At 38.2% G+C, this 12,136-nt stretch overlaps 1 protein-coding gene across 12 annotated transcripts in view; it reads left to right on the plus strand.

Annotated features, from left to right (window-relative positions):
- LOC100710612 (CD209 antigen-like protein E) overlaps positions 1 to 11,350 on the plus strand; it is a 79,989-nt gene extending 68,639 nt beyond the window's left edge. For 6 of the 12 annotated variants that reach the window (XM_019350753.2, XM_025902481.1, XM_025902487.1 and 3 more), the window contains 4 exons: positions 7,512 to 7,663; positions 7,779 to 7,903; positions 7,996 to 8,090; positions 10,742 to 11,350. In XM_019350753.2, the coding sequence (XP_019206298.2) occupies positions 7,512 to 7,663; positions 7,779 to 7,903; positions 7,996 to 8,090; positions 10,742 to 11,016 (647 nt within the window). In that variant the 3' untranslated portion in view covers positions 11,017 to 11,350. Of the gene's footprint in view, positions 1 to 321; positions 628 to 3,373; positions 3,556 to 3,759; positions 3,821 to 6,049; positions 6,125 to 6,640; positions 6,764 to 7,100; positions 7,179 to 7,337; positions 7,404 to 7,511; positions 7,664 to 7,778; positions 7,904 to 7,995; positions 8,091 to 10,741 lie in introns of those variants that run through there. The other 6 variants (XM_025902486.1, XM_025902483.1, XM_025902484.1 and 3 more) reach the window with 6 other exon arrangements.
- Positions 11,351 to 12,136: the final 786 nt, after the last annotated feature.

Genomic DNA, 12,136 nt, shown 5'->3' on the forward strand with positions numbered 1-12,136 from the left:
GGCAGGTGTTATAGAAAAGAGAAGTTACATGTCTGTTTATAGTTATTAGAGATGTACAAGATGTACCCTTGTCTGTAGCCAATGACTGTACACAATGTATTTTTGACCTGTATTGACGTGTATGTGTGGGCGTTAATTTTCTATGCTATAAAACCAGCATTCAATGTATTTTTGTCAGAGGAAGACATATGCTGATATTTCCTCTCCTGTGTTAATAAACTCATCGTTTGATTGCACTTGTCTGGTGTCTCCATCGTTTGTTGTCTGGTCTGCAGTTGATCGATCTCGCTTCAAAAGTCAGTAATTAGTGCATAATCTGATTAAGTTACGTAAGCAAGGTGATAAATAAGTTCAAAGTTAAGAAATATTATAAGTAATTCATGCTATAAACAGTTAAGATGTGTGGGATTGAAATTTGCTCAGAGTGAGACATCGTTATCACAAGCGATCTTTGTATTGTATGTGCGGAAATGGGAGCGAGGGAGCGCTCTGATCGTTTGCCTATCTTTGACGTATTTTCTCCGTTAATGTTGTGAAAAGTGCTTCGGCTGTATTAAAACCGTGAATAAGCTCATGTACACACTAAAAGTGCTCTACACGCTTGTACCTTGGGAAACGTTCGTCTTTGTGAGTATTAATATGTTCAGAAACAACTTTTATATGTATTTACCTGGAGTTAACTGTGATGCTAATGTAACGCACGTGTTAAGCTAGGCTAATCATTAAGTTTCTCATTAAGATGTCTATTAGCTAGCAATTTATTTTCACTTTCTGTATGTTTCAGTTACAAATAAGAAATAGAAAGGAGAAGCCTTGAGAGAGGATAAGGCTTTAAAAGATCTTCATTAAAAGCAAGAAAAGCAAGCCTTGTGTGGAAGATCTCGTCTATTTTGTTCCCTGGCTGTCTAGCTTCACATGGTCACGTGTCGTGAGGGCAGCACATGGCTTGTAAATAACACCTTATATTTTAAATCCAAATATCGCGTCACATTTGACCTTTGATCTCACTTCTGCAATCTACCTTTCAAGTTATTTATGTCCAATTTTTACCGATCCATAGCAATTATCCATTACTTTATGTTACGTCCCGGCCTAGGGGTACAGGAACGCAACATAAGGGTTAAAAGGAAAGTGACCCTGCCGTGGTCCCCAAAGCCATACCCAGAAGCCAATTTACAAGTCAAGGTGAATTTATCGTGACGAAACTAAAAGTTTTATCTCCGGGGTGAACAAAGGCCAAAATAACAAACAAAACAAGCTTATTCCATAAAGGGAGGTGCTAACTAAACCCTGGGTAAAACAAAAACCAAAGACAAGTGCTACCCCTAACTCCAAAACTGAATAAATAAGAGAAAAACTTTCCTGAAAATAATAAGGCAGTTCACCCCTTCTGCTTCAGTACCTATTTACATGCGAAAAGTATCTACAGTCTATTTACAAAACTTAGCGATCCTCAGGGAACGCACACACAAAAGTCATCGAGGGTTTTGGAGGCCAACAATGGGTCTGCTGCTGCTGTCAGCTGCTGCCCCACGACAACTGCTGGAGAGGGTTTTTGGCCACTTGATCAGGAAACCAATCAGCAGCTGCCAGCTCTCCAATCAGGATGGACCTGCAGGTTTTTTTTAAAAGGTTTTTTTATTTAGGTTTTTAAAGGGTTTTAGTGGGCAACAGAATCAAATAATAGACATGGACATGAATATTGTAAACTCGGGCTCTTTTAATGTATGGGAAAAAAGCATTTAACCTGCAGTTCAATGCAAAACAGAAAAAAAAAATATCCCTGGCCATAATTGGACAGACTTAAAAATAAAGTGTTATTTTAAGAACTTTAAGTACATTTTCAAAATGACATTGTCTTTAAATAATAATAATTTCAGCATAAAGTGCAGTTTTTCTTCCCAAAAAATAAGGCAGAAACATAACAGGTTATTTGAGCAGCTTCACCTTTATACTCTGAGTAACATTAGCCAACATTATTTTGTACATTAGGCTGAAAAAGTTGCAAACCTATTGGATTCACACTACCTCCATGCTTATTCACTGTCCGTCTTTTTCAGCCACTTACTAGCCTGTTCACATTTTCAGAGCTCAAGGCAGCTGTCTTTTTTGTTACTATGTGACCTGCAAGTGAGAACAGTCTCTCACATGGGACAGAAGCGGCAGGACTAATCAAATACATGCGGGCCAGGACAGATAGCTGTGGGTGGGTCTGCTCGACTGGACCACCACTGCAGCGGGCAGTCTGTCTCGCTGATGGTGGATTCTGCTCTGTACAAACTGGTCCTGAATCACAGCAAAAAATCCTGGCACAACTTCACCTGCTTCCAAGGTGCATGGAGAAGATGAGAGAATTAAAAAAACAGGAACTCCAGCAACACTTGAGGAAAGAAGAACAACTTTAATAATTGACCAACGCGTTTCAGCTTGTTGCCTTCATCAGGGTCAAACTGGTCCTGAAGCCAGTCATTTCATCAAGTTTGGGCTGCCAACACCTTTTGTTAGTACTCGAACTGCTAGCACTAACAGCTCCCACAGTTGCTGTGCTTGCTGCAACAAATTTTGCATTTAGATGGCACCGTAAGGTTGAAGTGTTTCGGTGGTTTGCAAACTTCTTTTTGCACAGTTTACACAAAACCACGCTTTTATCAAGGCGTCCGTCGGGTAGTATTTTGAAACGAAATTTGCCTCTGATCAGTCCTAGCAACACACCTTTTCTGTGTATTGCTATGTGCATCAGTGTAATCAGTATACCAGAAAATCGTGCATCGACAAAAGTTCTCCTTTGCTTGGAATGCAAAGTGTGATTAAACTTTTTCTAACAAGTTATTCTTTTGCAAATTAATTAATTGCAATCAGCGGTTAAATTCTCAACTCTAATATATATGACCTGAAGCTCAGTAAAGCACCACTCCAACATCCAAACACATCTGTTCTCTGATTGGATTGTTAAATTTATGACATGACATTGACCAATCAGCTGAAAGGAAGAAAATAATGGCCAAAATTCATACTTGCAAGTTGAACCTCACACACAAGCGAGGGAACTTAAGCGCAGAATTTTACACGAAGTTTTTTGCTTTGTATGTGTAAAGACACCTTCATAAAAAAACATTTGTGACTTGTATAATTGTTCACAAACACAAATCTTTTATACACACATATTTTTGTTTACAAGGTTACAAAAGTTACAAGTACAAAATATTTATCCCCACAATTTGAGGCCATATAAATGCTTTCATACAACATATTTTGCAACACAGAAATAACTGAAAAAAACAAAAACAAAAAACAGTCCCTTCTGGTTGATTAGTGGTATGGTTTTTTTGTTCTTTACTTCTTACTCGTTCTGTCCTGTTGTATGTTTTCTCAGCACAGAAAGGGAAGTGAATGACCACAAGTTAAAAAAGTCAGATTCTGAGGAAGCGTGGCGCTTTATAAGCCTTCGTCATTTTTCAGTGTTGTCTGTAGTCAGTGATGCTGACAAAGCTGTAAAATGTCTGAATGTCTGCAGAACTTTGCTCTTGTGTGAACTTTACAAGAGGAGACAGAAAGGTAAATGGAGACTGTAATCTTTTCTGTTTGTGTTTGTATGAGAGAAAAGTTTTGTAAGAAAAATCTTTGAAAATCTTTTTTATTCTGTTTGCTGCATTTTAGTTTAATGTGAATATAGTGAAGTTATAAACTCACATTTTACCAGCAGCCATGAGTATTCACACCACACTGGTCTGTAATCTAGTTTTGTGTTTTTTGTTGCAGAGGCTGTTACTCTGAAGTTAAGACCTCAAGTGTGATTTGCCACAGCAGAGCTGCCTGGTAGGTAAAGAGGAGTAACTAATAATCACGTGTATGAACGATGAGTCCAGTCAGCGTCCATTATGAGAATGTTTATTATGTTTCTCACTGTTGTTGTTGTGTTTGTTAATTGCTGAGAGAAATAAACTGAAGAGAAGATTTGCTTTTTTACTGTAGAGTCAAAGTGAGGAAGTGACTCTGAAGTCCGTCATCTCCTTATTTGTATGTGTGTGTTTGTGCATTTTCTTTGTGTATCTACTTCATACTCTGCAGGCGTATTGCTGACGAGAAAGTGCAGTGTCTATTTTGAGCTTTCTTGTGAAGTCCTCAGTTAAATTTTACTAACTTTTAGCTGAGTTAGTGGTCTGTGAGTCATTTAGAAAAATCAGCAAATTATGCTATTTACAGGAAGCTAAAACATTTACTTTGCTCTTAAGTTCCAGCTGATCAGCATACCGTTTCTGTTTATCCAATTTATTAATCAGCATTTGAACAAATGAGAGTCAAAGAAACATTAAAAAAAAATTGGTCTAAAGGTCTGAAAAATAAAGCTGTAAATAAAAATCTGTAAAACTTGTCATGACTGACCCCTAAATGGTTGTTTTTACAGCATTCACATTTCTTTAGTGTTTTTGATCGACATTTTAATATAAGTTTGGGAATTTCTGGTACAGCATCAAATTTATTAGAAAATACAACTAATTAAGCCATTAATAAATTAAATAGAGTATTTTAAGTAATTTGAAAGAGTTTTGCTATTTTTAGTTAAGTTTCTTTAACGAGAGTTTTAATAACTGCTGATAAAGCAGAAATTAATGTGGAGCTAAACATGAACCAACATGAGGGTTCATGTTCTTATGTATTAAATCACATCGTTATGTTTCATCATCTCTGCTCAGAAAAGTCTGACAAGGATCTCAGGAAGAAAGAGACTGGAGATTAAAAAATGTCCTAAATTTAACTTAAATTTCCTAAACTAAGCCCGATTCCACCACGACCTGTGTGACTGAGAACCTACACAGACATGTCTCCTGAGGTCATTTCCTCAACTGTTTCTGTTCAGACATTTCTGGAGAGAAGAATGAGAAACATCATGAATGAAGATGACAAGTTGTGGATCAGACTGACAGACTCAGCAGTAGAGGGCAGATATTTGTGGGTGGATGGTTCAGGATTGTGCAAAAGGCTTGATTGTTGAGAAAACTTTGGGTTGTGCCACATTTGTGAAACAACTATTTTAACAGCACCCTAAAATATCACCTCATCTCATGGGCAGTTCCTGATTTTGTTCTGCTTTAATACTTTTTATTTTTATCTTCCTTTTAACTGCCTGCAAATGTGATGCAACTCATAAAACTGTTGTTGCATTTGTATGTAAGAGATCAGCACAATGTACCACAGGGACAGACATTTCATCAATAAATAAAGAAACCTTGCTTCAGTTATAATAAAAGCAGTTATTCAGACAGGAGGAGCCAGACTGCAGATGAAGCCTCCTCCCTCCTCTTTAGGAACAGGAAGTTGCTTTTTTTAAGCTGTAAAACAGAAGTTAGAAGGAGTAAGGAAGTGTTGGGAAATCAATTTTACCCCGGTTCTTTTTTTATTCCTCGGGCCTCCAGAGATGGCACCGGACCCAGTAGTCATTTTTACAAAAACTTTATTCATCTTTATTCATCTTCATTTAAGCATGCACTTCTAGAAGGGAAGACGAGGTCGGTGTCCCTCTGAAACAATCTTCACCCCTTTGTTAGTTCCAGGCAGCTTTATAGAGGCGACCCCATCATAAATCCCCCATGGTGTGCTGGAAACTCTGTCTCTGTGTGTATGCACGAGCACGTGAGTGCCTGTGTGTGCGCGTACCCGCGTGTATGTGTGAGTGCACGTGAGTGAGTGTGCATATAGGTGTGGGAGTATATTAGTTAAAACACTGTGGGTGTGTGTCTCTTCCTAGGGGCCATAAATACCATCTCCCCTCCAGACCACAGTTATCAAGTTACAAATCTACTTCTAAGCTCATGACACAATCAGGCCTTTATTTATATCCAGGGCAGTGTCAGTGTCTCTACCATAATTCTACATTCTATCTTAACACATGTCTAAACTCTAAAATAAGCTAAACATTTCTACAGAAGCAATTAGAGTGAGCATCAAAGCTTAGCTACATCTGTTTTCTATTAAATGTATAAATAATTGAATCTATGATAAATGACAAAGGAAGAATATTTTCAACATTTTGTTGTGTTTTGTGATTCAGAGACTGTTGGATTAAGTCTGAAGTCAGGATCTTGAAGTTTCAGCATGATGAGTCGTCCGCAGAGCTTCATAGAAGGTAAGAACATTAATGTGGTGGTAAAACAACAGGAAGGTGACGGAGCTTCAGTCAGATCTGAGTGATCATCATCAGACTTTTAATTAAATTTAAGATGTTGGTGCTGGAATAGAACAACATTATATGTATACGACTTAAAAATATGTTGAGCCCACATTCATTGTTTAATCATATGAATTTTTAAAATATTTTAATAAATCAGAAATGTAAAAGTCAAAAGTAATTGATGAAGAAAGAGTGTTTAAAAGTTCTGCAAAATGAAGCTGTGAAGAGCAAAAACAAAAACAGGAACTGACCAAAAGGATGTGTGACATGTTAACATGTTTTAACTCAAGTGTTTCCTGTGCAAAGCATCTTAATCATCTTTAATGTTCTTGTATTGACACTCAGCTACAGTTCAGTGTGCTGTAATAGTACTAAAGTATTGTAACATGAGAAACTGTTTAAAACTGTTGTAACTGATAAATACACATTTTTCTGAACTCTCACATTGTGTCTCCTCTAAATGTTCATCAGGTGAAGCTGCTGACTCTCAGCATGCAAAATCAAACAGAAGGTCAAAGGTCACCACAGAGAGAGTGGCACTGGTGGTTCTCTGTATCCTGCTGGCAGCTGCTCTCATCGTTATTTATCGTCTCTGTGAGTTTGTGTGGTTTTCTTTTTCTTTCTGGAGTTAAAAAAAAATCAATGATCTAATTTTCTGTAAATTTAAATGAGAAGCAAAATATTTACAGTGAAGGTGTAAACACTGCAGATTGCCCACACTGGCTCTGTTTTAATCGTGTTGCAGCAAATTAAAGATGCGTCCAACTTTTCAGAGTTTTTTGAAAAATCTGTCTGTTTTTTTCTCTCATTTTTAAATCAGCAGTTGAAAACATGAGAACTAAAGAAACACTGAAAACACAAAGCTACAAAAATCCTTTCAGTGTAAACAAACCTCACTGACTGACTGGTTTGTTTGTTCTTTTTTAATCAGCGTTTGACAAAATTAGAACGAACAAAGAGCTCGAAAACCTGAAACATCACAAAATGAAGTGTGAAAGAAATTTCACAGGTAAGATTGTTTCTAACCTTCAGTCTAAATCAAACTCATGACACACAGCTGAGTCGGTCTTTTTTATTTCATGTAAATGATTATTTGTTTTTTAATTCAAGCTTTAGATAAAAATAGATGATGAATGACTGACGACTGTTTTATTCTTTATTCTAACAGAGACTCTCTCTAAGATAAAATCATGCAGCACGGTGCAGCCGACCTGTCCAGGACCTAAAGTAATAGGTAAGTTATAGATTTTGTCTCTGAGACACAAACTTCAAGCTGAGTTCACACAAACATGAACAGTGATTCTTCCACCTGACTGAAGTCGTTGCTGTAATCTCTTCAAAGATGATCCTTGTTATAAATGTGAAGCAGGCTGGGAGCTACATGGAGGAAAGTGCTATTACTTCTCCAACAATAAATCATCCTGGAACAAGAGCAGAGATGAGTGTAGAGCTAAAGGAGGAGACCTGGTTAAGATAGACAGCAGAGAGGAGCAGGTATGAAACACTGCTGCAGGTTCATGTTCTCATATGTTTTATTACATCTTTATGTTTCACCTTCTCAGCACAGAAAAGTCTGACAAGGTAATTTTCATCTTCTTTTCCTGATCAGAGTTTCCTGGAGAGAAGACTGAGAGATGTAATGACTAGAGATGAGGACAAGTTCTGGATCGGACTGACAGACTCAGCAGCAGAGGGCAGATGGGTGTGGGTGGACGGATCATCACTGGATCAAAGGTTTGATTGTTGTGAAAATATATTTTTTTCACTTCCAGAATTAAAGTTATCAGTTTTTACTAAACTAATTATTTTTGTTCTTTATCTCTTAGTTTGAAGTTTTGGAGTCGCAACGAGCCAGACAATTGGAAAGGGCACAATGGTGAACATCCTGATGGAGAGGACTGTGCGAGGATGGGAGCAAAAGGTGGAGCTGATGATTGTTGGTTTGATGCATTTTGCTCAAAGCCTCACAGAAGTATTTGTGAGAAAGCAGGAGTAAAAGGACAGATTAAAAACGTATGTGACTGAAATTCACGTATGAAACACCAGAATGAAGTGATGTAATTTTTAAAAATAATGCCACAAACAGAAATAAAATGAAAACAGTAAAATAAACACGAGTAATATTTTGTATCTGATACTTTTCAGTTTTGATGTGATTAACATGTAAACGAAATGTGGGAGCACCTGTGAAATTCATTAAACTTTTAAAAAATAATAAATGATCCTGTTTTGTAAAATTAAAGCCATCTAGAAAATTACAAAACATTTGTGATACTGAATCAGTGAGTACATCATATAACTACAGAAGAAACTATGAATTATTTTTTTGTCACTTTTACAGGAAAAAGAAAGGAACGAAGAAAGAAAGACGTGTGAATTGTTACAATGGAATAAGTAATTCACGTCAGTGTTATTAAAAATAGGAAGTGAGTGTTATGTCACATTTAACATCGAGCCATCCAGTATAAGATAATGAGCCTGTGGTTCTCAGAGTTTTCAGTGTGAGAAGCTATAACTGTTATAAATGATCCACATTTCTTAACTCTCACACCTGTGGCTCCTGAAAAATGTTCATCAGGTGAAGCTCCTGACTCTTAACATGCAAAATCAAACAGAGGGTCAAAGGTCGCCTCTGACATTGTGGCACTGCTGGTTCTCTGTGTTCTCCTGACAGCTGCTCGCATTGTTATTTATCTTCTCTGAGGTTTTGCTTTTATTCAAATGTGTCTGAATTCTAAGAAACTAAATAAGCGACAGAATATTTACTGTTAGTATAAAATCCTGCTGTCTTCAGTTGTCTTATGACCTCATTGTTTTAACCTTGGCTTTTGTATTGTGTGTATTTTTAATTTTAGAAAATGTGGTTTTATCCAGGATCTGAATCAATACAGGCAACAAAAAAAATCCTTACGAAATCCCCCAAAATTCCTTTTAATAAAGGCAAACAACAACAACAAGCAAATACTTGCTCCCCTCAAGTGCGAAACTGGCAACATTCATTCATTTGTACGTGGCTACTGATCTTTTATATACTAATAATTTATATGGAGGGCAGCACGGTCTCACTGCAAAAAGGTCCACTGTTCGAATCCACCATCTGGGTGGGAACTTTCTGAGTGGATCCTCTCTGGGCACTCTGGCTTCCTCCTACAGTCCAAAAACATGGGGCTGATGAGGTTCGGCTAATTGGTGATTCTAAAATTGCTCATAAAAATAGTTGTTTGTGCAAATACTTGTCGATCTCTCTGTGTGAGCCCTGTGACAGACTGGTAACCTTCCAGGGTGTACCCTGCCTCTGCTATGGTAGCTGGGACAGGCTCCAGCCTGATAAGGAAGAAGAGAATGGATGGATGGATAAAACCATGTCAGGTAAACATATGTGACACACCATAATGTGGAGTCACATTATTCAATATGAATTACGTGTCAAAGAAGGATCTTCATTTTAAGATTTAAGTGTAATTTTAGGTGTAGTGTGATCCTAAGTTACGCCACAAGGGGGCACTTCCAGATCTGTCAGAGGCAAGAGAGAAAACACACTACCCTCCAACCATCTCATCATTTACCATTTTTTCATGTAAATAAGTAATAAAATTATACATGTGGTCCATATAATTGATAAACCAAGTAAAGGTAAAACATGGCCAGTAGTTTTTTGTGGTGGGACTTGAATTGCTTTGTTTTCCTCTTTGAAATGTGACAGGTTGCTGCTAGACAGCAACAGCTGGCTTAGCTCACCGCAGTCACGACATCTACACTTATAAACATGTACACCTTATAAACATTTAATATGCGCTCACTTTTCATGGTGCCTTTAGGTGCACCTCGTGAATTCAGCAATTTATACTCCCATGCAAAAGGTTGTTTTAAAGGCTTTTCCATATTTGGGAAAAAAATATTTGTCATCAGAAGAATATATAGGGTTAGGGTTAGATGTGTGTAGATTCTGGTGAGGGGGAGATTTGGGGAGTTGGCGGGACACATTCTATGTCTATCAAAAACTGGAAACTGTTTCGCTCAGTCGTCTGTCCGGACCTGGATCAACCGGGGTTCCCGGAGATGCTTTATGTTTCACAATGGGTCAGTCCAACAGGGCCTGAACTCTACCGTGTAGAAGCGGACCGTTTCAATCGTCCTGGTGACGACTTCATTTTTCTTAGTGTGTGTGAAGACAGGGAGGGTGTAATTGCGGACCGTGGCCTTGAAAACTGGAGGTTGAACCCATACCCCCTCAGCCTTGAAGAACGTTTATCATGGTTTAAGGATTTGTTTTTTATTCAGTGGTCAGACTGGAGAGCACTGCAGCGGGTGTTTAATGAGGTTGATAAGCCTATCAAGAGAGACCAGGTCAACTCTTCTTATGAGAATATTAGGAAGCGTCTTGTATATGATCAGCTCGCACATGGCCCGAAGATTGGTTTACCTTCTGCCCTGTTCAGGCCAAAAATCATCAAAAACCCTGAGGACTGAAAAAAACAAAAAAAAAACACATGGTAGGTTGTCTATGTGTGAGAGACATTGGTATTATACCCGATATTTAAAAAAAATGCAATGTATGGATTTCTTTTACAGACAACATCTGCCGTATTGTGGACCGCTCAGAGTCTCCCCCTCCAGCACTGCTAATCCAGACCCCGCCGACTCCTCCCCCCTCTCCAGGATGCTCACAGGACTCTGCAGGATCACACCCCTCTGAGGAAACGGAAATCAACATTAAACTCGCAACCTTCCCCATGCTGTCGATGGCACTGAATGAGTATGTGCAGGAGATATGTTATGGATGCCCCAGCCAGTTACAGCACAGTTGCTTGTTTGAATTGCCTGTTTTTGTTCGAGACCTACTATGATGAGGTGACGGAAAAGCTCCAGACGCCCCGATTCATCCCAGCCATCCATCTGTTTGTATCCTCATACAGCGTCTGTGAGACTAAAGCCCAAATCATCAGCACTGCAGAGCGTCTTCTGTGTGAACTGAGATCAGTGCCGCACATTGTATGCACCATTGATGAGAATGTCGGATACCTGCTAAATACCAATCATCACACCCGCGGTGTTAAATCAGCGCTGCTCCACATGGTTGGAAACTACTGGTCTGGGAGACACAAGATTTAATGTACATCTGTTATAAAAACCTTACTGTGCACTACACAGAAAATTAAATAAAAACGTATGTTAACACTTTTTTCTGGTCATTTGTATTTGTGTTTGGTCAAAGTGATTATGGAAAACACGCTGAGAAAAATATATCACAACCCTGCACACGGGGGTTTAGGAAGTTTAAAGAAGCTCCGTATTGCTGTCAGTGAGGCAACAGGCTTAAAGTCGTCATTACCTGACGTGGAGCGCTTTTTAAAAGGAGATGACACATATACTCTTCATAAACCTGCAAGGATACATTTCCCCAGAAATAGAGTTTTGGTTAACGGGATTGACAAACAGTTTCAAGCTGATTTGGTTGACATGCATGAATATTCTGCGGATAATGATAATGTTAGGTACTTATTGACATGATGTGTTTTCTAATTATGCATGGGTTAGGTGCCTTGAAACCAAGACAGGACAGGCTGTTGCTGAGGCTTTTGGTGATATTCTGAGAGAGGGCCATGTGCCTGAAAAACTCCAAACAAATTTAGGGAAGGAATTTTATAATAAACATTTAAAAAAAAAACTAATGGAGCAGTATAACATCACACATTTTTCAACCTTTAGTGAAATGAAATCATGTGTGGTAGAGCGTTTTAACCGTACCTTAAAGGGGAAAATGTGGAAATACTTAACATCAGTTAACTCACGAAGATACAGGGAGTGCAGAATTATTAGGCAAGTTGTATTTTTGAGGAATAATTTTATTATTGAACAACAACCATGTTCTCAATGAACCCAAAAAACTCATTAATATCAAAGCTGAATGTTTTTGGAAGTAGTTTTTAGTTTGCTTTTAGTTTTAGCTATTTTAGGGGGATATCT

The sequence above is a fragment of the Oreochromis niloticus genome, linkage group LG22 (assembly GCF_001858045.2).
Source record: "Oreochromis niloticus isolate F11D_XX linkage group LG22, O_niloticus_UMD_NMBU, whole genome shotgun sequence".
In the NCBI taxonomy this organism is placed as follows: Eukaryota; Metazoa; Chordata; class Actinopteri; order Cichliformes; family Cichlidae; genus Oreochromis; species Oreochromis niloticus.